The sequence below is a fragment of the Trachemys scripta genome, chromosome 4 (genome assembly GCF_013100865.1).
Source record: "Trachemys scripta elegans isolate TJP31775 chromosome 4, CAS_Tse_1.0, whole genome shotgun sequence".
NCBI lineage: Eukaryota > Metazoa > Chordata > Testudines > Emydidae > Trachemys > Trachemys scripta.
In genome coordinates this window covers 43,348,269-43,374,858 of record NC_048301.1, presented here as the reverse complement: position 1 = coordinate 43,374,858, position 26,590 = coordinate 43,348,269, and the positions used below count along the sequence as shown (strand labels likewise).

The 26,590-nt window shown below is 39.7% G+C and overlaps 1 protein-coding gene across 3 annotated transcripts; it reads right to left on the bottom strand.

The window, feature by feature from the left end:
- Positions 1-265: 265 nt before the first annotated feature.
- FBXO33 (F-box protein 33) lies at positions 266-26,507 on the bottom strand. 3 transcript variants are annotated; one of them, XM_034768571.1, is made up of 4 exons: positions 25,977-26,499; positions 12,134-12,244; positions 6,894-7,579; positions 266-2,273 (listed from the first exon to the last, which is right to left on the bottom strand). In XM_034768571.1, exons 1-4 carry the CDS (start codon positions 26,462-26,464, stop codon positions 2,002-2,004), a joined length of 1,557 nt encoding a protein of 518 aa, XP_034624462.1. In that variant the 5' UTR covers positions 26,465-26,499; the 3' UTR covers positions 266-2,001. The 3 variants fall into 3 exon arrangements, with proteins under 3 accessions (XP_034624462.1, XP_034624463.1, XP_034624464.1); XM_034768573.1 differs by having other exon boundaries at positions 2,192-2,273; positions 6,869-7,579; positions 25,977-26,507; XM_034768572.1 differs by lacking the exon at positions 12,134-12,244 and having other exon boundaries at positions 25,977-26,501.
- Positions 26,508-26,590: the final 83 nt, after the last annotated feature.

Sequence of the window (26,590 nt, the reverse complement as noted above, 5' to 3'; positions counted from 1 at the left end):
TACGATTTACTGTATCAGACTAGTAAGCCATATCAAATGTGCAATATTCGGTCTGTGCTAGCTGGTCTAATTTTTGTTAAGTACTTTATCAACATTTTTGCAAAATATCAGCCAACTAAGAATTTACTGTATGATTTACTTTAGACTTTAAACTTTGCTGCATTTCAACACAATGGGAACTAACAATTATACACAATTTATGAATGATTGCTGCAGCTTAATGCTAAAAATCCTCATGCTGATACAATAAAATATTTTACAATGATCAGTTTTTAATGCTTTATTCATTGATTAAAAGAATATACATTTAACATAAACCATACAACATCAGTCATCAGTTCAAACATTCAGCTGGTTTCCTTACATTTTCTGTCAGGAGTTTTTTAGTCTGATCACATTTATAAGATAAAATCTCACCACATCTGGCATATACACACACACTGTGCCAGTGGATTCACTCTACTGATGTACATATAAAATCCGCATGGTATGTGCTCACTGGAGACAAAACAGCGCACACCTGTCAAAAGGTCATTTTAATATAAGATGGTAAAACCATTTGTAAAACACATATAAACTTTTTCCATAAATAGAATCATATCTGGACATCTGTTGCATAAATTGTGTTTTCCAAAGCTTACAATATAGCAGCCAGGTCTCAGCACTGCTGGGCACCCACGTTGGCCACTTACTTTAATTATTGCAGACTGTCCTTTAACATTAAATGCACAACATTCGTACCACTTAAAACTGGGGTCAGGTGGAAGTCTCACAGAGACCACGTCTGTACCGCGGTTGCCCTGAAACAGTTAAATCGGCTTTTAAAGCCTCTCAGATATAACAAGATTTTAAAACATACTTCATGGAATGTTCTTCATGCATCATAGCAGCTCATACCTGTGATAGAACAAGCTTTGTATTTATTTCCTTTCCTTCCTTTACATTCACTATTCACAGTGAAACAGGTGCATGTTTGTTTAAGAGTTCTGAGGTTGCTGACTGAGCCACAGCACAGCTGTGTACCACAGGTCGAAATTCGACCTTATATATTACAATCTAGCAGTATCTGGCAGACCAACAGTTGGCCTGCCCCTGCCAGCATGTGGGCACTTCATTTTTAATCTATTCTTTGGCAGCTGACACAGGCGCTGACAGAGAAAGTCCAGTGACTTGGTTGCTAGGGATTTCACGACTAATGTTTGTTTGCAAGAATGTACATTTAAATTTATAGCTTCATTGTTATGGTTTTACCCCATCGGAATGTGTAAACTTATATTTCCTTTTAAATCTGGGCCCAAAGCTAACTCGTATGGAGAAACTGACAGATCATGAGAATAAGAAGCTATGACGAATTTACGAAGGATCAGAAATCCTACAATTTATAGTCTAAGAGCTCGCAAATTCAGGTGAGTAACTGAAAAAAGCTACACAGTGCTACAGACCACTGCTTAATAAATGAGAAAAAATTTTAGAGTAGTAGTAGTAATTCATGCTTCAGAAACTGCATGTGAAATTAAAGTGAAAGTTTACAGTGAACTGGCATTGGGTAGTCTTCTCTTTCTTCTATTTTTTAAAGCCTAATAAGTAGCATACTACCAGATTATATGACAATGATTGCATACAAATCCACTGGGCTATGGATATTTAAAAATTGGCTCCTGAGCACTAAACTCCGACATAATAGTAAAATAATAGAAGATGCAGTTACTCAGTAAAAAAAATATATAGTTAGCCGGCAACCTCAGACAACCTTCGGCTGTATCTCTATAAGGTTTGGTAGACAAGTCCATTAACCGTGAAAGCCCTAAACGTTGCCACTTTCAGCTTCTAAACCAATACCCGACTACGTTCTTTGATCAAGAAGTAGAATACACATATATAATTCTATATATCTAATACTGATTAAACACAGCACAAAAGGGGTTAATTCACACTACTGAAAAACATAATAGGATCCTACTTGCATATGTAACCACAGGAATTGTAAATAAAAAAAAAGAGCTAAATGCCTTCACTGAAGCTTTGCATCTCTCTATAAAAATGACGAGTTGGCTCGGTGAAGACACTGAGTAATTCTAGGTCCATGACTGCATGCCAAGGTCGACCCAATCCAAGGGATACCTGCTCAATGAGGTTATGTACTGGATCCACATCCTGATCAGCCAGTTCACCTTGGTCGAAATCAATGCTTTCTTCTGTGACTTCAAGCACTTTCAAATCAGAGCCACGAAGACGAGCGATTGCAATGAGGTTATGGGCCCACACTGTGTAACCTGGGAGGGTGGGGGAAAAAAAGCTGTCATTTCATTGCAGAACTGCTTTATTAAAGTGTTTAAAACTTGAGAACCCTGACTAGAATGTCTTTTCCCCAACTGATTTTGCCCCTTTTCCATTTGGCAACCTTTTTTTCCTGCATTTCTTAAAAGTTACAAGCCATAAGGCTCAAATTTATTCTTATCAAGAGAGGAAAAAAAATTCAAAACATTGTAAGTAGTTCTCCCTCCCGTCAAACTTTGTTGGATCTGCCCCCTCCCCCTATAAAGAATGGACTCTGGGACAAACCAAATATTTTAGACCTAAATTACTTGACGGTTTATAGGTGTCATGTGCAAGGAAGAGTGCATGATTAATCATCTTAAGTGAAAATATAGGTGTAAGAACTGCATTAAAACTGTGTTTGTAGTACAGAGGAATTCTGAAGAGGTTTGATTTTGCTGTGTTACAGTTAGACCTATTTTCAATTACCAGATTCCATTTTCGCAGTGATTATGATCTTTCCTCACAGATCATGGCACTTTTCATGAAAGTCAAGTCCCTTTAATGCTGAAAACTTTTTCACTCAATTGCAAAATTATCTTAATTTTATAATTGTCATATTTAATTTCAGTTGTCTTTGCTACCTATTAGAAGTTCATATTTTATTTCCCCCAGAAAGTGAAGAAAAAGGCAAATTATATTCTCAATTACTTGCGAACTTGCTTTCTGTAGGTTGGCTGAGAAAACATGCTGGGTTCCTCCTACCTCACTGATACCACTAAGCACAATTTTCTTCTTCTTTAGGGTGCCCTCCCCTTTGCTTCTCCAGTTTCTTCCTTCTAGTATGAAGTAGCTATAAGCTTACTCTTCTTCCCACCTAAGATGCAAATTCTCTTGTTGAAGTCTGGACTTGGAAAGCCCAGTAAAGCAGATGAAACTACAGTCTCATCCAAGCCACAGAAAGTTATCTGGTAAAAACAAACAGGTTTGACTCTCTCGGGAATGGTCTTCAATGTAGATAGTGGATTCTGTATAGCAGGCAACCTATGAGAAAACATCTCAATGGGAAGGAGAGAAGACAGTGGAGGCTGAATTAAATGAGCGAGTATGATGAAGAAAGGGGAATGAGAATCTTTCACCTGCTGCACCTGAAGCTTCCCACAGAAGCACTGCTCAAAGCACTCCGCAGTACAGGTCCTTACTGAGAGAAGGAACAAGAACACTCACAAGAACAAAGGAGGCAGCCAAACAAGGGTGATTCAGGTACATGATTTGGAGGAACGCTATTCCCTGGACTAGCCTTCTGAATACTAAGGCGGCTATCATGACTCCTATAGCTTTTCATGTTAACTTCTGGAAGGAATGACTATCTTTCTGGTAAGATTTTAGGAGCCAGAAAGGACCCCAATCCAACCAAACACTTCACAAGGGGGGGCTTGTAGAGATCCCTTACATCATGAAATCTTGAAGCATCTCTTCCCCAAAGTCTAAGGCTGCCTCAGGGAGTGCCTTTGCCCCACAGGGAAGATTCTCCCTCCTTTTCATGCAAGCTAGGTGAGCTTGCTTTTCAGCCCCAGAGACTGCCTCGGTACTTCCTCACTCTTATTGCTTCAGGAAGATTCACTCTAAGGTAGGTAGCAGATGTTTCTCTGTAAAGCAGAAAAAAATCTTAAGGCCCCAGTGAGAAAGCACTTTTGCATGAGGCACTAGTGAGGTAGATTTCTTTTAGCCTTACCTGATCTAGTGACAAACAGCCAGTCAGACAGATGCAGATCAAGTAAATCCTAGTAACTGACTAGTTACCATTCTCTGAGCTGTCACAGCTAAACTACAGAATAGTTCATTCTGGCTCGAAGGCCGTTTGCAGCCTTTTTTGGGGGAAAGGGTATCAGATAGAAGGGGATTAAATTGTTAGTGGATGGCACTAAAACCCGGTGTTTGGTTTTTGTTTTAAAAAAAAACAAATTGCTGTGTTGAGCTTAAAAGGGTTTTGTTTTGTTTTTTGGTAATTGTTACATACAAGTACTTAGACAAATTGCAAGAGGAGGGGACAGGTATAAATAGATTTCATTAACTTCTTCTGAGAGTACAGGGAATGGATACAAGAGAAAATTCTCTTCCCCTGCCTCTCCTCTAGCTGCTACAACATTAGATGTAGTTATCAACAAGTCAGACTCCCTTAAAAATTGTCTCAATGTTAACTTTAGAAGTGGGTTTTTTTGTTTTTTTTTTACTGCCAATCAGGACCTAACAGGATAGAACTTGTGATTTCTGAATTGTAAAAAAGTTTAGAAGCTGTCCTGTTTCTAAGAACAATAAAAACAATGCTTCCTTAAAAAGCAGTAGAAATTATGGAGAACAGAGCATCCAATATGAATATTTTAGCCTTTTCTGAAAAACCTAAAATTGATTCTTAAGATAAACTGCTGCATTTGGAACCTGTTACAGCAAAAATGCAGTGTTAGCTTAAAATATTTAAGAACTTGGAAGTGAACACAGAACTTAGATGTTATTTTTATTCCAGCTGACAAAATAACTTCCAGGCAGCCTGGTAGCATAAGGAAGAAAAAGAGCATATTTTCCCAATTTAGGCAAGTTATGAGAAGTACAACTGAAAGTATTTCATCTTGAGATCTGATTTTACCTATTTGGGCATCTGTCTTTTCTCCCACTTAATAGACAATAAGAAGTTACACTAAGTTACTGTCTTTTAAACAGTATAAAAAGATCTGACAATTATGTAATTTCCAATTCTCTGCTTAATAAAGATTATTAAAATTTTGCTTTTCTATTGCTTTTCCTGAATGTTTGCTGGATAGACATGTGACAACACTGTACATTTCTGATGTTGGATTTGTTAGCTTCTAAATTTACACAGCTGTTTATATTTTATATTAGATGTGTCTTGGAGGATTTCTGAACTTCCCCCCCTGAATTGTGAGCAAAGTTTTTGGGATAATAACTGCATCAAATCAATAACAATTTGGCTAAATTTTAAATGTTAGGTGGCTAAAGCGAGGCACCCAAATCACATTCAGTCACTTAGAGCACAACTATACTATACAGCGGCACAGCTGTAAGCTCTCTAATATCGCCACTCTAAACCGATGGAAGAGAGCTCTCCCATTGGCTTAACTACTCAAGCCCCTGCAAGCAGCAGTAGCTATGTTAGCAGGAGAAGCTCTCCCACCGACACAACGCTACACCAGTGCTTATGTTGGTGCAACTTAAGTCGCTCCTGGGGGTGATTTATTCACACCCCTCAGCGACCTAATTTATACTGACATAAGCTGTAGAGTAGACATAGCCTCAGATGTGCTGGTTGCATAGAGTTAGAACTGACATTTGACTCTAGGAAACTTATAGTGATTATAAAGATAATCAAAGAATTTAATCTTCCGTATCTGATTTCCAATGGAAAAGAATTAAAGTTTGTCATCTGAAGACTCTTTCTTGCAAGTATCTGACTCCCCCCCACTTTGGGGAAAACAGTGGCGTTTGAACCCATGCCCTTTGGTGCTAAAAACATGACCCTCTGCCACTTGAGCTAAAGCAAGCTGTTTGAAGGAGCAGCAGGGGTCCACGCCTATAGAGCAGATCACAGGCCCAAGTCCCTTATCTATAAGCACCAGCAGACTCAAACCTCCTGTGGCTGGTCCACATAAGATATGAAGAGCCACACTACTAGTGTTACATTAGTATTTCATTTCCCTGTATTTGTTAATTGAATATTACCTACTTTTGTCTGCTGTAGGTCACTAGTTGAAGTCAGATAATACATAAGAGTAAGTCCCTCTCTCTCTGAGCTTAAGTTCAGAATGGATTAGAGGTTTACAGTAATAAAATATTAGTACAATTTATGACTGTATGGTGGCATTTGGCCAGGCACTCACCTAAAACTATTTCAGGGGATGAGAAATGCAGTTTATGCTTCTCTCCCTCCTGCAAATAGATCAAACTGAGAGAATATATTCCAAACTTTGTCAGCCAACACTTCAGGCTGTTAGCTGGTGCTAGATCCTCACTAGATTGGTAATACACATCTCTTCACCCTAGCTTCATTGTGGGCCATACATGTTTACAACCAGGAAGTAAGATCACATAACACCTCACTGGAAAATGAACTAATAGTAAGCAGCAAACATTTCCAATTCTCATATCCACAAGCATAGATACTCTCTGGATAATACATAGTTTAATGTAATAAAGATCCTCCACACACTCAAAATAAGCTCTCTCGAGCATAGAATATTATATACCACCTTTTTTTTGGACCCTTAGAAGAAAAATTCTCACTCACCCTCATTTACACAAGCAACCTAGTAAACTCCAAGTGAGAGCAGAGTTGCATAGGTAAATTTGTTTACAATCAGTAACTTACTAGTTACGTGATTTGTTATGCAATAACTAACTATAGTATGTGGAATGACTTTAAATTTTCAAGTTTGATGGTATGAGAATGCGTTTTTTCAGTACCTTTATAAAACAGCTTCTACAATTAACATCTCCTGCAGGATTTTTTAGGGCAGTAACTAATGTTATTAATACAAAGTGTATGATTGTGATTTTTAGAAAAAAGACTAAAGCATAAAAAAAAGTCAAAGTCACTTACTATGTTTGGGCATAGAATTACCTACCATGAACTGCTAGGAGAGAGAGCCTTGTGCACCTCCACGCTAACAAAACCAGTGGATCTTCATTACGGTTGTCACTAAGATCTGGGAAACCAGACATATCTATCACATCATTCATTAATATAAAATGAGTGAGAAACTTGTCATACTGCCTGGATATGAGGTCAACAACAGCCCCTGAAACACAAGTGATGTAGCTGTCAAAGTGAATCCTCTCTAGTGGGATACTGGGCTTAAGAATTCTTAGCATGTCATCATTCTTGATATCAAAAGCCATAATATAGACCCGAAGATTAGTGCTGTTGCGTGTCAGTGCCTTCCAATTCTCATCTTCTGGCATGTTTTCCAAGGACTTGTGCATTATGGAAATTTTGTGGACCAGAAGAGAGAGTCGATGCAAAGGCACATGGTTACTATCAGCCAGGACTCTTGCCATTTCAGCTGTAAAATCACAGAAATCCAAGGCGAGTGAGCGCAGATTCACAAAGCGCTCCAATTCAACTGCAGTGATAAGAGTGGTATTACCAGGGATGTGGTTGTCCAGCAAACTCAGGTGTTCCATGGTGTTGGCAATGGGGTTTGACAAAGATGACAATGATGTGGGAGTGACTATTTGCAGCATAAACCCACAAGACAGCCACTTCAATTGCCTGCTATTGCCCAATATTTCTTCAAATAGCTGTTGTATTCTGCAAGAAAAACATAAGCAACAATGACCCCATTAAATAGGGCTCAATGTGATAATACAACTGCATAGCATTCTATATTTATTCAAGAAAGACTCTTCTCTTCCAGTTAGGATGCGATTCTGTAGCTGTGCTATGTGAAGACCTCCTTGAGTAGTCAGTGAAAGTTCTGTATTTACGGCACCTGCAAAATCAGGCTCTAAACTACTTTAACTTCTACCAAAGTCAAATGATGCCACAATTGTGATTTATCTTGGGAAGGGAATATATGTATTGATTGCTCTTGTGGAAAATGTTGCCCTTTGAAGGTAAGTATCCCATATTTCTCAGCGCCAAACTTTTTTAAAACAAAAGTTTAAGGGAATCCATTCAGCCATTTTGGGGTTATACAGATATGAGTAACTACTACTTTAAAAAGCCTCTGATGCTTCATGCTCTGACACCTCTAATGCAGTCCCTGCCCCACCCAGCCCAACAGCAAGCTTGGTATGTACAGTATATAGCCCTAAAAGCACATTAATGCTTTTTGCCAGATTTGGAGAAATTTGGTTTTGAAATATTTGAAACTGGTTAGCTGACCACATTCATTACACCTCTCTCAAGTGCATATAATAGTGTGGTTCTTAAAATATTTTCATGTGTGCATACTGGATCATTCCTACAATTACCAGCAATTATAAGAGTTTAAGTTGGGATGAGCATGATTTGGGCCCGGCAATATTTTAAAATTAGATATCCGAGTATCAGATTTATGTGCCTTTTTGGAGAAAAAAAAAGAGTGGCCCACACTCACCACACAGGAGGAGTATCCTGCATCTATCCTGACCATCTGTCCCATCCCTGTAACATTTTATGAACAGATCTTTAAGTTATATATTCAGTTCACATACCATACCTAAGAGAGGAAGGAATTTGATTTGAATGTACAATTGTGAATCACACAACTTCAGCAGTGTAGCTAAATGCTCTGGACTAGCTCTAAATAAATTCTTTGATCACGTCCCCCACAGCTGCTAAAATCCAGCTGGATTTTTCTCTTCCTCACCACTGACAAATGCTCTTCTGAGCACACAGTCACAGTATGTGTTCTAATATACATGCATATACACCTTCATGTGCAATCTATAGCACTTGTCACTTAAGAAGGAAAAATATAGTATTTGCAACAGGGGAGCTGGGTCAGGTTAAATATGTTCCTGTTTAAAGGCATCAAGGAATGCAATGCAAAGATCTGTAACACAAAGATAATCATGCCAAAAATCAAGTGGTTCTGAGCTAAATTTCTACAGAGTATACACTGTGTATACAAACAAGCACACAGGCAGTAAAGAACATTATGTAAAGGGCATCTAATCTCAGAAGAAAATTAAAAATAAAAAAATTGCCTATGTGCATGTATATCTTTAATAAGGGCTAAAATGGTAAGCTCATCATATCTTGCAATATTGTATATAGTCATTAATACACATCTAATATTTTAAATTAATTTTATAAGTCTTCCTTCTGCAATAATTATGAACAGTAAATTTGAAATGTGTGCATGTTCAATGTGGTATTACTGTATATGCCTAAAAGTTTTCTTGTACAGTTCTCTCAATTTGATGCCTAATAATTTAAGTTGCGCTTCTCTAATGACTAGATGTATGTTTAATCTTAAAACAACATAGTATTTTAAACTATTTGAGCATTTTGCTTTTGATTACTGTAAACTGTATTGGATTAACCACAATTGCACAGTTGTAGCTTCTAATACTGTTCTGTACTAGAAGTAAGCTTCCAATTAAAGCAGGGATGCTGAACATTTAGAAACTCAAGTGTACAGCAGTTTTCCGTGGTAATAGTACACAAATCCCTGAATTTAAGCCTAATTAGATTCTGGCCGCAAGACTAGCCATCCATATGTCCGCCAAAAAACTATACAGCCACTTCATCTAAATTTTTCTAGCTATCTAATGTTGAGCCAACCCTTCTAGTCCCACCCACCCTATTTTAACCTAACTACGTCTCAAATATTTAAACAACTCAACTGAGGGTATTTTATGTTAAACAATAACCATATATTGGGCTAATAAAAATGAGGCCCAATAGGAAGCACAATGAAGTTATCATCCAACTACACTGCCATTCATTTTAACAGTGCACTTCCAGGAAGTCCTTTAACTGAATATGGCACCTCTAAACTTGGAGAGCACATGAATTTAACAGTTCAAGCTATGTTCTACAAGTTTAACTACATAGGTACCAATTTCTATTAATTTTGTCATCTTATTTTCAGACTATGTTTTAATTTCAATTGTCTACACTTTTCTGATGAATAAGCCCTACTTCTATCTTAATACATAGTCTCAGAACAATAGTAACTAAATGTTTCTGAAAGTTGTTCAATAATTTACACAAGATAGTGAGTTAGCAGTCAGTCCAGTTTTCTATGGCTACCAGTCCATTGAAAAGCCACCCACAATTAGCACTAAGTGGCATCCTTGTTGAGAGTGTCAGAAGAAAAGCCAAAGACTGAATAGACCGAGACTGAACTCATTTTCACCCCGTTGAAAATGGTACGGAGTCAGGATTGAGTCACACTGGTAGGACTATGCAGGATGCAAATACAATACTGCTGTCCATACTGTTTCTGTTTATTGGATAATGCAGTGTCAATCGATCATTCATAAGCACTAAATTCACTTATTTAAAATGGCTCAATTGGTATTTTTAGAAAAATTAAGATTAATTAACAACTGTTAGATGACAAAGTAACATCTCAGGCATAAGAGTTTTAAAATAGTTACATTTAATTCAATGGTGGAACATATTTTCTGTAACTGCACAATGTACTGCATTTACATGATGTATTGAACTTCCCCATAGCAATGGTTAAATAAAATGTATTTGTAAAGAGAAAAGTAGTATAGTTACATTTAAAACAGTGAACTGCAAATATAGAGCATAAAAACAAACCTATGTGCACTATAGAACCGTGCTACATTCAACAAATCATCATAGTAGGAAGAGCACTAAGCATATTATTAAAAAACAACCACCACCACAACCAGAGTAAAAGCTTTTACTCTGATATCTATAAATTGTGCCTTGGTACCGCAATACAGTATGAATGTCACATAATATTTCCCATTGATCTCAATTTCTGCATTACATAAGCACAACAGGGTAACAGACACAGTAGGAAATACATATCTGAATTTCCACCACGTTGTAAATTAAAGTCAGGACCTACGCATTAGAGAGTTCAATGTTCATGTACATATTAATCCATCTGTGGATATCTATGATAGTTCCAGAGCTACTTCAGCTGTAAGCACATGGAAGAGGAAAGGGTACCCATTCCCCTCCTAGAATATTGGGATAAGCAGATTCCCCCCCACCACCTCACCCCCCGGCAATGTAGATTAAAACTATGGCACTCAAGGCTTGTCTACATTGGCAAGTTTTACAGTTATACTAGCAAAACCCACTGTGTGGACATTAGTTCCAGAATAAGAATGGCTTTTTCAGTTTAGTTTACACACTTCCAAAAAAGCATAAAAATTCTAATCCTACCAAGCCTGCTTGTGGACTGACATCGATTTTAGTATACACACAAGCTGACAAAAATATATTTCTATCGATCATAAAAATGTACAGATAGGCAAAGAAAGAAAAATGTTACTTGAGAACACACAGGTTGATTTAAGCATATTTACTTTGTAGATTTTGACATGTCATGTTGACAATTTGTATTTTAACAGTTATAAAGTTTTAACTTTTTCAATCTCAATGTCTACGGTCATTAAACAATTATTGTCTGAACCCCACCCCCCACAATTTCCCACAATTGTGAAAATTTAAATAGATTAAGATAAAAAAAATCAACGTTTACTTTTTAAGCTATCTGGCAACACTAAAAAAAAAAAAAGAAAAAAGCCACTGATTCTGCAAAAAGAGTGTCCACATTGTTTAAGTTCACCCCTTAGCTTATACCAATATAGCTTTCCTATATGGACATGCCGTGGGAATTATTCTGAAAATAAGTAATTCTCATTTTAAACAGGCATGGAGTCTTATGATAAATCCTTACTTGGAGTTCACTCACGACCTTATTCAAAGTCACTTGTTCCCTAAAATTCATTTTTCTTGTATGTGTGTGTTTAATTTGTCAGGTGACTTCAATTCCTAGTGCAGGTTTCCACTCAGTCTCAGAACAGCAACAGTACATACAGTGCCAATGAAACCCTGCTCCTCTCTCCCTGGCCCCAATACCACTGCATTCTGTTTTAGAGTCATCACTTGGCAAGAGTGAAAGTATTGTGTCTTCATGCATTGTCTGCAGAGACTACCAAAAATGTGACAACTGAAGATGGTTTGTGACACAGACGCTAGGAGCTTAACCAAGATCAACTCTTCTCATATATGTCACCCAATGACCATCAGATAACACAAAAACGGAAACCAGATGAAATCTCACTACCACGCTGGAGCTTTTTCAACCTAATATCCTGCATTCTCATTATCAGTTCTTTGAACCAGCATGATATTTTTGCTAGTGTGTACAGAAGAACTTACTGCTTAATCTTTTTGCCATCTGGGTCCACCTTGCCGAGGTATGTATTCGATATACTTCCATGTTGCTGCAGAATGCTTATATCCCCAAAAAGACTTAACTTCTGGAGGTTCCTATAAAAATAGGTTTTGTTAGTTTGCACATGAAGGTAAGGCAACAGTGTGGAAATGTTAAGGACAATTCTTGAACACAGGTAGCAAGGGCACACTTATGCACAGGCGGTATCATCCAGGCTGGAAAGAGTTGCACTGTCTATAAGTTTGGGACAACACACAACTTCCAAATAAACTAAAAGCTTAGAGGAGCTTTTCAGGGGGAGCATCTTAAAACGCCAAAATCAAGAGCAGAAGCAAGAAGTCTGATCAGTTTTGAGTCACCCTACTGTAATAGTCTGAATATGTATCTAGTTGTCTAGCAGAATGTTATCAGGAATACTCCTTGTGACATCTAAGTGCATGTTATCCACTTTCATTCTTACAAATTTATTTAAAATCCCATCAGTGACACTGTATACATATCTGCTTTTCATTATATGAAAGCTGCACTTAATGCTGAACACCTAGAACTCTAAGGCTATGTCTGAACTACGGCAGCACAGACAGTGCTGCAGCATTGTAGTATAGACATTTACTTCAGCAATGGAAGGAGGTCTTCTGTGACCATAGTTAATCCACCTCTCTGAGGCAATAGCTAGGTTGAAGGAAGAATTCTGGGGCTTAACTACATCTCTTGGGGTACATCTACACTACAGCGGGGAGTCGATTTAAGATACGCAAATTCAGCTACGTGAATAGCGTAGCTGAATTCGACGTATTACAGCCGACTTACCCCGTTGTGAGGACGGCGGCAAAATCGACTTCTGCCGCTTTTTGTCGGCGGCGCTTACTACCACCTCCGCTGGTGGAGTTAGAGCGCCGATTCGGGGATCGATTGTCGCGTCCCGACGGGACGCGATAAATCGATCCCCGAGAGGTCGATTTCTACCCGCCGATTCAGGCGGGTAGTATAGACCAGGCCTTAGATATGAAATCCCCCCCCCCCCATTCTCTCCCCCCGACACAACGTAGCTAGGTCCACCTAGGTTTTAGGCGTAGACCAGGCCAAAGATAGTTATGAAGAAAGTCTGAAGAAAATCAGCATTTAATTTACATTGTATCAGACAGCAGATCGTTTTTGTAACATGCTTCATCCAGTGGCCCATCATTCACATTATGCTTTAAAGAGACATCCAAGATTATGATGTCTAACTATATTTTGGGCTATCAATAAATGACAGTTAACTCAATTAACGAAAACAAATTAACTAGATTAAAAAAAGCTCACGATTACAGTTTTAATCTAACTGTTAAACAGAATACCAATGTCAATGTATTGTATGGTAGAACCTCAAGAGTTACGAACAGCTCAGGAATGGAGGTTGTTCATAACTAAGGCTATGATTTAATCATGGGTATTTTTAGTAAAAGTCACGAACAGCTCATAGGCAAGAAACAAAAAGTCACCTGTCCATGACTTATACCATAAACCCCACTGATTGAATCTTACGGGAAGGGGAAGGGAGCCCCAGGCTCCAGAGCAGCGGCCGATGCGGCTGGTGCCGGGGCTATTCCTGCAGCAGCTGGCTGAGGGGCCGCCCAAGTGGCTGATGTGGCTGTCCCCAGGGCCTCCTGAGCAACTCACTCCAGGGTCAGCTGCTTGGGCGGCTCTGGGGTCAGCCACACTGACCACTGCAGAAGTCACAGAAAGTCACTATTCATAACTCTGAAATGTTTGTAACTTTGAACACCACATCATGTTTGTTCTTTCAAAAGTTCACAACTGAACACTGACTTAACACAGCTTTGAAACTTTACTAGGCAGAAGAAAAATGTTGTTTTTAACTGTCTTTATTTAAATGAAAGAAGCACAGAAAGTTTCCTTACTTTACTAAAAAGAAGGGAAAGTTTTAAGAGTTTGACAGTTTCTGATCAACACAGTTCTGTACTGTATTTGCTTTTTGGGGGGAGTACCGGGGGGGCCGGGGGGGGGAGAGGGAGAAAAGGTCTCTGCTGCTGCCTTATTGCATACTTCCGGTTCCAAATGAGGTATGTTCGTAACACTGAGGTTCTACTATAAATATTTTTGGATTTTTTCCTACATTTTCAAATATATTGACTAATTACAACACAGAATACGAAGTGTACAATGCTCACTTTATAATATTGTTGATTACAAATATTTGCACTGTTGTAGCCTGCATAGCCTGCATTGTAAGGTATTTTCATGCCAGGTATGTTAAACAATCATATGCCTCTTCATGATTTGACCACCATACCAGAGGAAATGCTTCCATGCTGATGATACTCTAAAAAAAAAAAAAAATGCATTAATTAAATTTGTGCCTGAACTCCTTGGGGGAGAATTGTATGCCTCCTGCTCCTTGGTTTTGCCCGCATTTTGCCATAGATTTCATGTTATAGCAGTCTTGGATGATGACCCAGCATATATTGTAGATTTAAGAACACTTTCACTGCAGATCTGACAATACGCAAAGAAGGTACCAATATGAGATTTCTGAAAATAGGTGTTGTCAAAAGTCTTAAAAGAGCAACACTCCGATGCGGAAACTACAGAATCCGAAACACCAAAAAGAAAATCCACCTTCTCTTGGTGGCATCTGACTCAGATGATGAAATGAAGGTCCTTCAGTCCACACTGCTTTGGATTGTTATCAAGCAGAACCCACCTGTTCTCACTTTCAAGTTGACATTGTAAATAAGAAACAGGCAGAATTAGCTGTAATGTAAACTTGTTTGTCTTGGCGATTGGCTGAACAAGAAGTAGGACTAGGTGGACTTGTAGGCTCTAAAGTTTTACATTGTTTTGTTTCTGAGAGCAGTTATGTAAAAAATAATTCTACATCTGTAAGTCGCACTTTCACGATAAAGAGATTGCACTAATACTTGTAGGAGGTGAACTGAAAAATACTATTTCTTTTATCTTTTTACCATGCAAATATTTGTAATAAAAATATAAAGCAAGCTCTGTACACTTCGTATTCTGTGTAATTGAAATCAATGCATTTCAAAATGTAGAAAAACATCCAAAAATATTTATAATAAATTGAAATTGGTATTCTATTATTTAACAGTGCAATTAAAACTGAATAATCATGACTTTTTAAAATCTTGCAATTAATTGCGATATTTTAAAAATATAACAGCCCTAATAAAAATATACATAAATATATAAATTCATTCATGTTAAGCATGTGTGAGCACATTGGTCAGTTTCACTTTCCCCTATACAGACAATTTCTCCCACTTGTGCGCCCCCTGCCCTCCAACTATCAGTGAGGGAAAGACATTAAAAACATGATGGTAAAACCACAAAAGCAAGTATAGGAGGCTCCAATGCAGGTGTGCCACCTGACATACTTTTAACTTTTGAAAAATGACATGCGTGTTAACAGGATTCCTTTAAATATTTACATATTCAATAGGTATAATTTATTCCTAGGACTCTAAAAACCATGTTATGTTGGTAGTGTAACATTCCAGGAATCCTGGTGAAAATTTGGAGAATTGCAAGAGTTCAAACCATCTGTTTATTTTGGTCACTATAATTTAATCTATAGTTTACACAGAAGAATGTACAAAATTAACTCTTATTCCTGCTGTTTTACAGGTAACATGTTGCTACTTCATCACCACAGCAATTCCTAGAGGCAGCACTATCAGTGCCAGCGTAGACATGAAGAACCATGAGGCTTTAGTACTGTGCTGGTGCATCATCTCCCACATGTAATTCTGATATGTATAAAAAATTAGAACAGTTGCATTGGTCCAATGTGTGGCGTGAGGAAGAAAGGGTTGATTGCAGAAAGTTGTAAATAATATGGCCATGAACAATCCTAGACAAAGGCACATTCTCAGACCCTTTTTTCAATCATTTAATGCTCCTACTGGCACCATCAAATGTGATGAGGAGCAGCACAACTCCCTTATGCATGCTTCAACGAAAAGTCACCACATCTCCAGGACTTAAAACTTTACAGGTGCTACATCCAAAAATCTGTTCACAAGTTTACTATGTGAATATCAGCAACACTAGAGCCCATGCTCCAGCGCCAGGGAACCTTCCCTGGGCTCTTCACTGCACTTTACTAGAAGATGACTAAATCTTCATAAGATATTTCACTTGTAGTGGAAACAAGGATACATAGAAGAGATGTCTCACTTCCCTAATTTTTAGGTCCAATCTATCACCCTTTATAATCACTGTGCACTAGCACTACTAGAAATCTCTTGTTTAGTTTGCAATCTGTCATCACTTCCTACTCTGATTTCCTAACAGCTGTCTCCTATAGTTGTATCTGCTATCTATTTCCTCTCCTAAGTGAATGAGGGACTTACTAGCAAGGCCTCAAATACTTCACAGCAAGCTACACCTAAATACTTCAACAACGTTCCTATATATACAGCTTTGGAAGTTTTAATTAAAATATAAAAATGAGTATGATCAGTAGAGTAGCCCAAGTTATTTGATATTCTATTTTATGCGAACTATTCTCATTTTCAATATAAAAATCTGAGGCATGCTGAAGATGCCTAACTACCTCAAATAAAACTGTTGGGTGAGGGGAAAGCTCAAGCTTTTGGTAGCAGAGAAGGGGAATATTTTGGGCTTTTTGCTCCTAGGAAGCAGAGAGTCAGTTTAGTATGATGAAGGAAGTAGGATGGCTGGATGTTTCTGCTAAAATGATTGGCAGCATCGTATGTAATGCTGAGAATGAAACTGTCATCTTTAGATTTTAGAACAAGTCATTGAGATGAATAAGGCAGTTCACATCTTTCAGAGCATCTGCAGACTCAGGAAGACATTACATTATTACACATAAGGGCTAGAAACTACCCTTTTAAAAGCTTTGATCTGGAAAACAGTGCTGTACAAGGGATTAATTATGCAGCCACAGAACTGCAGGGCACAGGGTCTGTTTAATAGTCAGTATCATCTCACTACTTATAGCCCACTGTTTTGCTTCCAGATTACATTAGTAGTAGTAAATTGCTGCAACACTTTGTGCTAGACACTGTACAAACAACTAGAAAGTCTCCGCCTCAAAGAGTTTACTATTTAAGTAAATAATGACAGCTATAGTGCAACTTAGTTCTGTTCTCTTTTGCATTTGCTAGCCACATGATCATTATCACCACCTGTAAGTTTGATCAACGCTGAACTCATATCCCCTATATATCATTAATGAAAATAGTGAAAAGAACAATACTGATCCCTATGGTGTACCATTTGTTTTTTCTGATCCCTGCTTCAGTTTTGCTATTATGATTGATTGAGAAAGGAAAAGAACAATTACTACTGAATAATTTTATTAAAGCAGCAACCAGAGGTCCCAGTTAGGATCAGTGGTGCTGTTCTATGTACTACAAACACATACAGAGACAGTCCCTGTCCCAAAGCATTTACCATTTATGATCCATGAGATTCTACTTTTAAACTATCTTATATTTCTCCAGCTACTTTAGAACTTTATCCTAACATGCCACTGCATTCTCTACTAATTTAGTAATTGCACTAGACTAGATTTGCTTGCTGTGCCCTATTTTTTTTTGCCCATTACACATTTTTCAACCAAATTTCACATAGGCCTTGTTTACACATAGCAGGATTAGAGAATTGTAAAGTTGCTCATTCATGGTCTATGGTTGCAATTCCACCATTGCTTGCTAAATGAAGTTGCCTTGCTGAAGAGTCTCAGTAAAGATGCGGCCATTCTGACTTCCTTAATATGCTGAATATTTGGCCTATTTAATAATCCTGGAGCCTCATTTAATTTAATTCCTGAAATTCTTTAAGACACATTTTGCTGACATATTGGAGTTTTACTAAAATCTAGATTCTTGCTCTCCACACGGATACAGATCAGGCAGGTCACTGGATGTGCTAGGTCTTCACAGGGGAGAGAAACAAGCAACAGCCATCAACCCCTTCCTACTTTTTCTCAGAATGGCTCTGACAGGGTAAGACTACACTTGTGGATTTCAACACAGCAGAGTAAAAAAAGCAAATATTTCTCCTCCACGCCTCCCCCTCTCCCCCCAAAGCATCTTCCTGAAAAAACACCATCAGAATATCTATGCTCTTATTAAGATGACTCGTGGAAAGTTTTCCCATACCTGCTACTTACTTAGAATCTTTGTTTTAAGAGATTATCTGTTCCTGTTGCTCATTCCCCCCATCAGAAGTCAATCCTCTGTGACCCTCACAATTTGTTGCGATAGATATTGTTACAAAACAGGATTTTGACTTCTGGTTAAAAATAATCAGCAGGAGTAGAACTGTTATCAGAACACCAAGATCCTTTTTAATGCCCAGGTACTCAGTAATAAAAGAATGAAGAAACTCTTTTCTAAATACAGTACAAGTTTTGTATTAGCAGACTGTCATTCATAATATTAAATTTGCAGTAATTCTGGATCTGTATGCCTGTAATATCAAACACAAGATTTATAAGATGGCCCTCTGGAATGTAAGTGATTTCCAGCAGCAAGACTGTCAGTATATTTTATGTAAAAAGCAACAGAGTCCTGTGGCACCTTTAAGACTAACAGATGTATTGGAGCATAAGCTTTCGTGGGTGAATGCCCACTTCGTCGGATGCATGGAATGGAAATCTCCAGGGGCAGGTATAAATATGCTGGCAAGAATCAGTCTGGAGATAACGAGGTTAGTGCAATCAGGGAGGGTGAGGCCCTCTGCTAGCAGTTGAGGTATGAACACCAAGGGAGAAGAAACTGCTTCTGTAGTTGGCTAACCATTCACAGTCTTTGTTTAATCCTGATCTGATGGTGTCAAATTTGCAAATGAACTGAAGCTCAGCAGTTTCTCTTTGGAGTCTGGTCCTGAAGTTTTTTTGCTGTAAGATGGCTACCTTTACATCTGCTATTGTGTGGCCAGGGAAGTTGAAGTGTTCTCCTACAGGTTTTTGTATATTGCCATTCCTGATATCTGACTTGTGTCCATTTACCCTTTTAGGTAGTGACTGTCCAGTTTGGCCAATGTACATAGCAGAGGGGCACATGATAGCATATATAACATTGGTGGACGTGTAGGTGAATGAACCGGTGATGTCATAGCTGATCTGGTTAGGTCCTGTGATGGTGTTGTTGGTGTAGATACGTGGGCAAAGTTGGCATCGAGGTTTGTTGCATGGATTGGTTCCTGAGTTAGAGTTGTTATGGTGCGGTGTGTGGTTGCTAGTGAGAATATGCTTAAGGTTGGCAGGTTGTCTGTAGGTAAGGACTGGCCTGCCTCCCAAGGTCTGTGAAAGAGAGGGATCATTGTCCAGGATGGGTTGTAGATCACTGATGATGCGTTGGAGAGGTTTAAGCGGAGGTCTGTAGGTGATGGCCAGTGGAGTTCTGTTGGTTTCTTTCTTGGGCTTGTCTTGTAGCAGGAGGCTTCTGGGTACACGTCTGGCTCTGTTGATTTGTTTCCTTATGCGGGTATTGTAGTTTTGAGAATGCTTGGTGAAGATCTTGTAGGTGCTGGTCTCTGTCTGAGGAGTTGGAGCAGATGCGGTTGTACCTCAGCGCTTGGCTGTAGATGATGGATCGTGTGGTGTGTCCGTGGTGGAAGATGGAGGCATGAAGGTAGGCATAGCGGTCGGTGGGTTTTCGGTATAGGGTGGTGTTAATGTGGCCATCATTTATTTGTACTGTGGTGTCTAGGAAGTGGACCTCCTGTGTAGATTGGTCCAGGCTGAGGTTGATGGTGGGGTGGAAGCTGTTGAAATCATGGTGGAATTCTTCCAGAGTCTCCTTCCCATGGGTCCAGATGATGATGTCATCAATGTAGCATAGGTAGAGAAGGGGCATGAGTGGACGAGAGCTGAGGAAGCGTTGTTCCAGGTCAGCCATAAAAATGTTGGCATATTGTGGGGCCATGCAGGTGCCCATAGCGGTGCCACTGGTCTGGAGGTATATATTGTCACCAAATTTGAAATAATTGTGCGTGAGGATAAAGTCACAGAGCTCAGGAACAAGTTGTGCTGTGTCATCATCAGGGATACTGTTCCTGACAGCTCGTATTCCACCTGTGTGTGGGATGTTTGTGTAGAGAGTCTCTACATCCATGGTGGCTAGGATGGTGTTTTCTGGGAGGTCACCAATGCATTGTAGTTTTCTCAGGAAATCTGTGGTGTCACGGAGATAGCTGGGAGTGCTGGTGGCGTAGGGTCTGAGTAGGGAGTCCACATATCCAGACAGTCCTTCAGTGAGAGTGCCAATGCCCGAGATGATGGGCGTCCAGGATTTTCAGGTTTGTGGATCTTGGGTAGTAGACAGAATAACCCCGGTCGGGGCTCTAAGGATATGTTGATTTGTTCCTGTGTTATTGTAGGGAGTGTCCTGAGTAGATGGTGCAGTTTCTTAGTATATTCCTCAGTGGGATCTGAGGAAAGTGGCCTGTAGAATTTGGTATTGGAGAGTTGTCTGGCAGCCCTCTGTCCGGTAGTCAGACCTGTTCATGATGACAACAGCACCTCCTTTATCAGCCTCTTTGATGATAATGTCAGGGTTGTTTCTGAGGCTGTGGATGGCATTGCATTCTGCACGACTTAGGTTGTGAGGCAGGCGATGTTGTTTTTCCACAATTTCTGCCTGCGCACGTCGGCGGAAGCATTCTATGTATAGGGTCCAGACTGTCATTTCTACCCTCCGGAGGAGTCCATGTAGAGTTCTTCTTCCTGTGTTGTTGGTGGGAGGGTATCTGTGTATCGGTGCACTGTCCGGTGTTATCTTGAGTATATTTTATGTCATTTGTTAGCAACTGTTAGTAATAGCAATTCATTAAATCCTTCCAGTCTGTGAGAATTAGCAAAGTTCTACATAGAATTTTTTCCAAAGTTTCCCATAATCATCTGCTTTAACATCAGATTTGTTTAAGTCTTCGGCTTTGTTTTGTACAGTGAATGGATAATTTAGCTAGTGGAAGAAGTGTACATCATCATCCAGTAGCCAACAGAGCATAACAATTCTTCACTATTTTTAGTTTTACATGCTGACATTTGTCTTGCCTCAGGTCCTTTGGTATACATCCTCAAAGAACCATAGTCATCTAAAAGATTTGTTTGCACTTGGAAGTTTTTTGAAAGTTATATTGAACAGTACAGTAATGCAAAGAGTAAGTTTGATTTAGAAGACCACAATAAAGCGTGATAGTTTACTTACCAAAATTGAGGTAGTTAGCACTGTATTTTACAAAAACAAAACACTTACCCCACGATGGTAAGAAATCAGAGCTGCAGATTCTCTGGTTTCATTGTCAGAATGACATCCAAGAGGCATGAAAGAACCATCTGAGTTTCAATCTTCACTCACTCCCTTTGGTGCCTTTGATATGACTGACACAGAAACTAGAACCTCTGCAACTTATTAAATGTATTTGTGGTATAGCAATGAGTAGAGCTGCTTTCCAAACAGTTGACTTGGGTTCAGTTACCCCACCAACAGAGAAATGTGGCTTTTGCCTGAAGGTATACTGGACTGAATGCACCCAATCTCGTCTGATCTCAGAAGCTGATACTTGGATGGAAGACCAAATGGGCAGGACCAAGCATACATAGATCATTCTTGACTGGTGTCTGTCCAACCTGATCTTAAAAATCCTCAATGACAGAAATACCATAGCCTCCTTTGGAAGCCTATTCCAGTACTTCAAAAGTTTTCCCTTAATATCTAACATAAATCTCCTTGCTGCAGATTAAGCTGATTACTTCTTGTCCTACCTTCAGTAGATATGGAGAACAACTGATCACCATTATCTTTATTACAGCCCTTAACATATTTGAGGGCCTTTATCAGTTTTCTTTTCTCAAGACCAAACACACACATTTTTTTCAACCTTTCCTCATACATCAGGTTTTCTAAATCTTAACTTTTTGTTGTGCTCCTCTTGACTCTCTCCCATTTGTCCACATCTTTCTTAAAGTATGGCACCAAAAACTGAACACAGTACTCAAGCTGAGGCCCCACCAGTGTCAAATAGAGCAGAACAGTTATCTCCCATGTCTTATATACAACACTCTTTTTAATACACTCTGGAATTATATTAGCTTTTTTGCAACTGCATCATACTGTTGACTCACACTCAATTTGAGAGACACTATAACCTGCAGATGTATTTCCAGCAGTACTACCAAATAGACAGTTATTCTCCATTTTGTAGTTGTGCATTTGATTTCTCTCCTTCCTAACTGCAATACTTTTCACTTGTCTTTAATAAATTCATCTTGCTGATTTCAGACCAATTCTCCAATTAGTCAGGGTTGTTCTGAATTCTAATCCTGTCCTCCAAAGTGCTAGCAACTCCTCTCAGCTTGCTGTTATCTTCAAATTTTATAAGCATAATCTCTCTTCCATTATCCAAATCATTAATATATTGATTATTGCTGGACAAAGGACAGACCCCTGAGAGACTCTACTAGATACATCCCCCCCAGTCTGACAGTAAGCCATTAATAAGTATTCTGAGTACAGTTTTTCAACCAGTCTGCACCTACATTATAGTAATTTCATTTGGACCACATTTCCCTAGCTTGCTTATGAGAATGTCACGTGGGGCTGTGTCAAAAGACTTACTAACAATCAAGATACATCATATCTACAGCTTTCCCCCATCCACTAGGCCAGTAACCCTGTCAAAGAATGATGTTAGACTGGTTTGGCATGACCATGGGTAAAAGCTAGTGATTTTCTAAAGTAAAGTACGAGAAGCAGAGTTCATTTCCTTAGCAACTCAGAACAAGAACTTGTTTGAGATTAGCTGTCTTCAGCAAATACAGATACTCTTAGGTATTTGGGGTTCTCAATTTGAATTTTTAGTGTCCAAATCACTTAAGACAATGCTATGAAGCTGTCCAGATCTTTTACATACCATATTATTTCTGATTAGTTCTAAATAGCTCTCAAGAACTATGCAGTTCATGAACAGACAAACCCACATGTGCACACAATTTGAGAACTCAAGCATTTTAGCATGAAACTCAAACATGGTCATGGGGATGGAATAAAGGAGGAGCATGTATTATGCTCTGGGTATTTATGGTGGGAAGTATCTATGCATTAGTGAAACTATAGTATAACTGGCTCTACCAGAATAAGCACAATGTTTTTCATCTCCAATTATTTACATACACCTTCCCCCTAACTCCTTTTTGGGTGACGACCCCTACAATTACAACACAGCGAAATTTCAGATATAAGTATCTGAAATCATTAAATTTATTATTTTTAAAATACTATGACAGTGAAATTGACCAAAATGACTACGAATTTGGTAGGGCCCTAAATATAAATACCGACCTTACAAAAAGCATCAAGTTCAGACCGTGGTGTTTGCTGTACTCTCACACCTCAGTTTGATAGATCAATATTGATACAGAAGTTTTCACTTATTGGCCGATGTATTTTCAAGTCAGCCAACAACAAGAAAGAACTAGTGAATAGTAAAGCTTGACAACAAAGAACAGGAGTACTTGTGGCACCTTAGAGACTAAAATTTATTAGAGCATAAGCTTTCGTGGACTACAGACCGCTTCCGAAGAAGTGGGCTGTAGTCCACGAAAGCTTATGCTCTAATAAGTGGGCTGTAGTCCACGAAAGCTTATGCTCTAATAAATTTGTTAGTCTCTAAGGTGCCACAAGTACTCCTGTTCTTTTTGCTGATACAGACTAACACGGCTGCTACTCTGAAACCTGACAACAAAGAGTTATAGCAGCAGACACAGATGATTGAGACAGACAGCCCTAAACCGTTGACAAGTGGAAGAATAGAGAAAAAAATGTACTAAAATATAAAGGTTAGGGTCCTCAGTTCAGAGCTGGAGCAGAACTGAGGTTTTCAGAAAGTAAGCTTTATCAGTGAGATGTCTGAGTGTTATAACATAGGAAGTGTCTCTGAACTAACTGCAGCAAAGTGGAGGAATTGAAAGGAAGATATTTGGCAGGTGAAAAGTATGTCCTCATTTAAAACCAAGGAGGGATTGTATTTGTTATTCTCTAGCTACAACTCAGGAAAAAAAGCATGAAAAAACCCAAACAAAAAAGATTTCTCCCCAAAGCCATAGAAGCCCTACCATGTTTTGATTTTGTACATTCACTTTTCTGATGAACTGATTTACCGTTTGTGGAAGACTGATACCCAAGTTAACATTTACAGCTTTTTTATTGTGGAATGGTGGGGAAGTAAAGTTCTTAATTTCATCTTGATCACTGGATCCCTTTCCCGCCATACCCTCGCCTAATATTGATGGGGAACCCTGAAGCATCTTAATGGGCCCTTGCTTTTCAGTCTTAGTTGTTTATATGGCTACCATTATCATAGCGAGGTAAGGAAGTACTATTATCACCATTTTACAGAGAGAACTGAGCAACAAGTAGACTAAGAATCCAACATTGTTCAGGAAGACTGTGGCAAAGTACAGAATTGTGGCAAAGCACAGAATTGTGGCAAAGCACAGAATTGAACGAAGACCTCCTAAGTTCCAAGCTAGCATCTTAACCACTGAACCATCCTTCTCTTTAACATCATCTCCCAAGATCAAAGACAATTAAAGGTCACTCATCATTAACAGTTTCTCTCTGACTAAATAGAAGATTCTTTCTATTAGAGATTAAATTGTTTCAGAAATTACTATCAGGCAACTGAGCTATTATGATAGTTAATATATTTTTCAATACCAAGGTTACATCACAGCTCAGTGGTGGGAGGAACAGCTTAAATTACCAAAAGTGTAACATGTACCATTAGTGTTTTCATCACAACTTATCTATTGGGTCTGTTCATGCATGAATAAAGTATGAAGACACAATTGAAATATTTTGAAAAAAATGGAGTCTAGATATGCACCAGAATTCAAACTTATAGCGCTGATCCTCCCTACATTTGATTTCGATTTCTTTTTTCTTGACAAAAAGAATTCTTGTACAGCTCCAATTGTCCTTGCGTCTATCACAGGCCAGTGTAAACTGTCAGCTAATCAATTTCTACACCTTGTGTTATATTTATATTCCACAGCTAACATGATACAATGCAAAATAAGTTTAAGTTACTTTACATATTGTAACCCTAACACTGTTTGATAAATAACTCCAAAGACACTAATTTAACAAATTATTACTATATGTTTTACATATTATTTATGAAATACTCCAGAGTTTGCACGATAAGAAGTGATGGAAATTACATTTCACAGATACCAAATAAAGCTTAATTTGAGAGAGTTTCTTATGTGCTGAACTGTTAAAGCACAGTTGCTATGAATATGGAACGTGATGTGTGCATCAGCAATCAGTTTGCAGGTGCTTCACAATTTATCTTCATGAAGCATCAGCACATACAGTACCTGACCTATTCCTTATTGCGACCTCCATTGTGCCCTTTATTTTAAAATATGCACAGGTGAAATCTAATTGGTTTCCAGGATTTGCTTGAATACACTTTCGGTAAGCAGTTTTACTAAACAAACTCTTTCCCCCAACCTTCCTTTCCTGTTTACAGAGCAAGAGGTTTCTACCAACACATCCCAGGAAGGAGGCCGTGGCCGGGCTGGAGAAAGGGCCCCGCCCAGAGGGGTCCCCAAGAAAGGGGCCGGGTAGGAGGGAATCCCCCCAGCAGAGGAGGCCAGGTGGCCGGGCTAGGGAAGGGGGCCGGGCTGGAGGAGATCCCCCCAGGGAATAGGTCTGGGTCCAAGTGGGCTGGAAGGAGCTGGGCCTGAGAGGTCTCCCCCCACCCCGGATGGCTAGCGCCAGGGAGCGGGCCAGGCTGGGACGGAGAGCCCCGCAGTACCTGTTATTGCGGACGCTGTTCAACACACACAGCACCAACTCCAGGTAGGTCCTCAGCAGGTCCAGCCAGCGGGGGCAGAGCGGGGTCTCCCCCTCGGCCGCGGCCGCCGCCCCCTCGCAGACCCCGCCGCCGCCGGGGTAGTTGTCGGCGGCGAACTGGACGCGCAACTCCCGCACGAACCAGCCGCACTTGCGCATGAGGAAGTCGAGGCGCGGGCGCTCGGCGGGGGAGACGCGGAGGCTGAGGCGCAGCCGGGGCCACAGGGCCGGGTAGAAGAGGCACTCCCGCCAGTGCGAGCAGGCGGCCGAGGCCCGCAGCCGGTCCGGGCCCGCCAGGAACGAGAAGATGTGAACCACCAGCTCGCTGGGCAGGGAGCCGGCGCCCACCGCCTCCCCGCACACCGCCATGCCTGGCGCCGGCCCGAGCCCCGCTGCTGCAGCCCCAGGCCGCGGCCTCGCCTCCGCCTCCTGCGACAAAAACAACAACATCAATGACTAGGCGGAGGGGGCGGGGGCCGGCCAAGACTCGGCTACTGCCGGGGCAAACCACTGCACCCGGCCGCGGGGGAGGATGGTGCTTACCACCGAGCTCGAGGGGGTGGGGAAGAATGGATC

Excerpts from the sequence above, each read along its gene's own strand:
- FBXO33 (XM_034768571.1), bottom strand. The coding sequence starts at position 26,464 with ATGTTGTTGTTTTTGTCGCAGGAGGCGGAGGCGAGGCCGCGGCCTGGG. Across the intron at positions 7,580-12,133 it reads GATGGCAAAAAGATTAAGCA|AATACAACAGCTATTTGAAG; the intron begins GTAAGTTCTTCT and ends TTTTTCTTGCAG. Across the intron at positions 2,274-6,893 it reads CTCTCTCCTAGCAGTTCATG|GTTACACAGTGTGGGCCCAT; the intron begins GTAGGTAATTCT and ends CCACCCTCCCAG.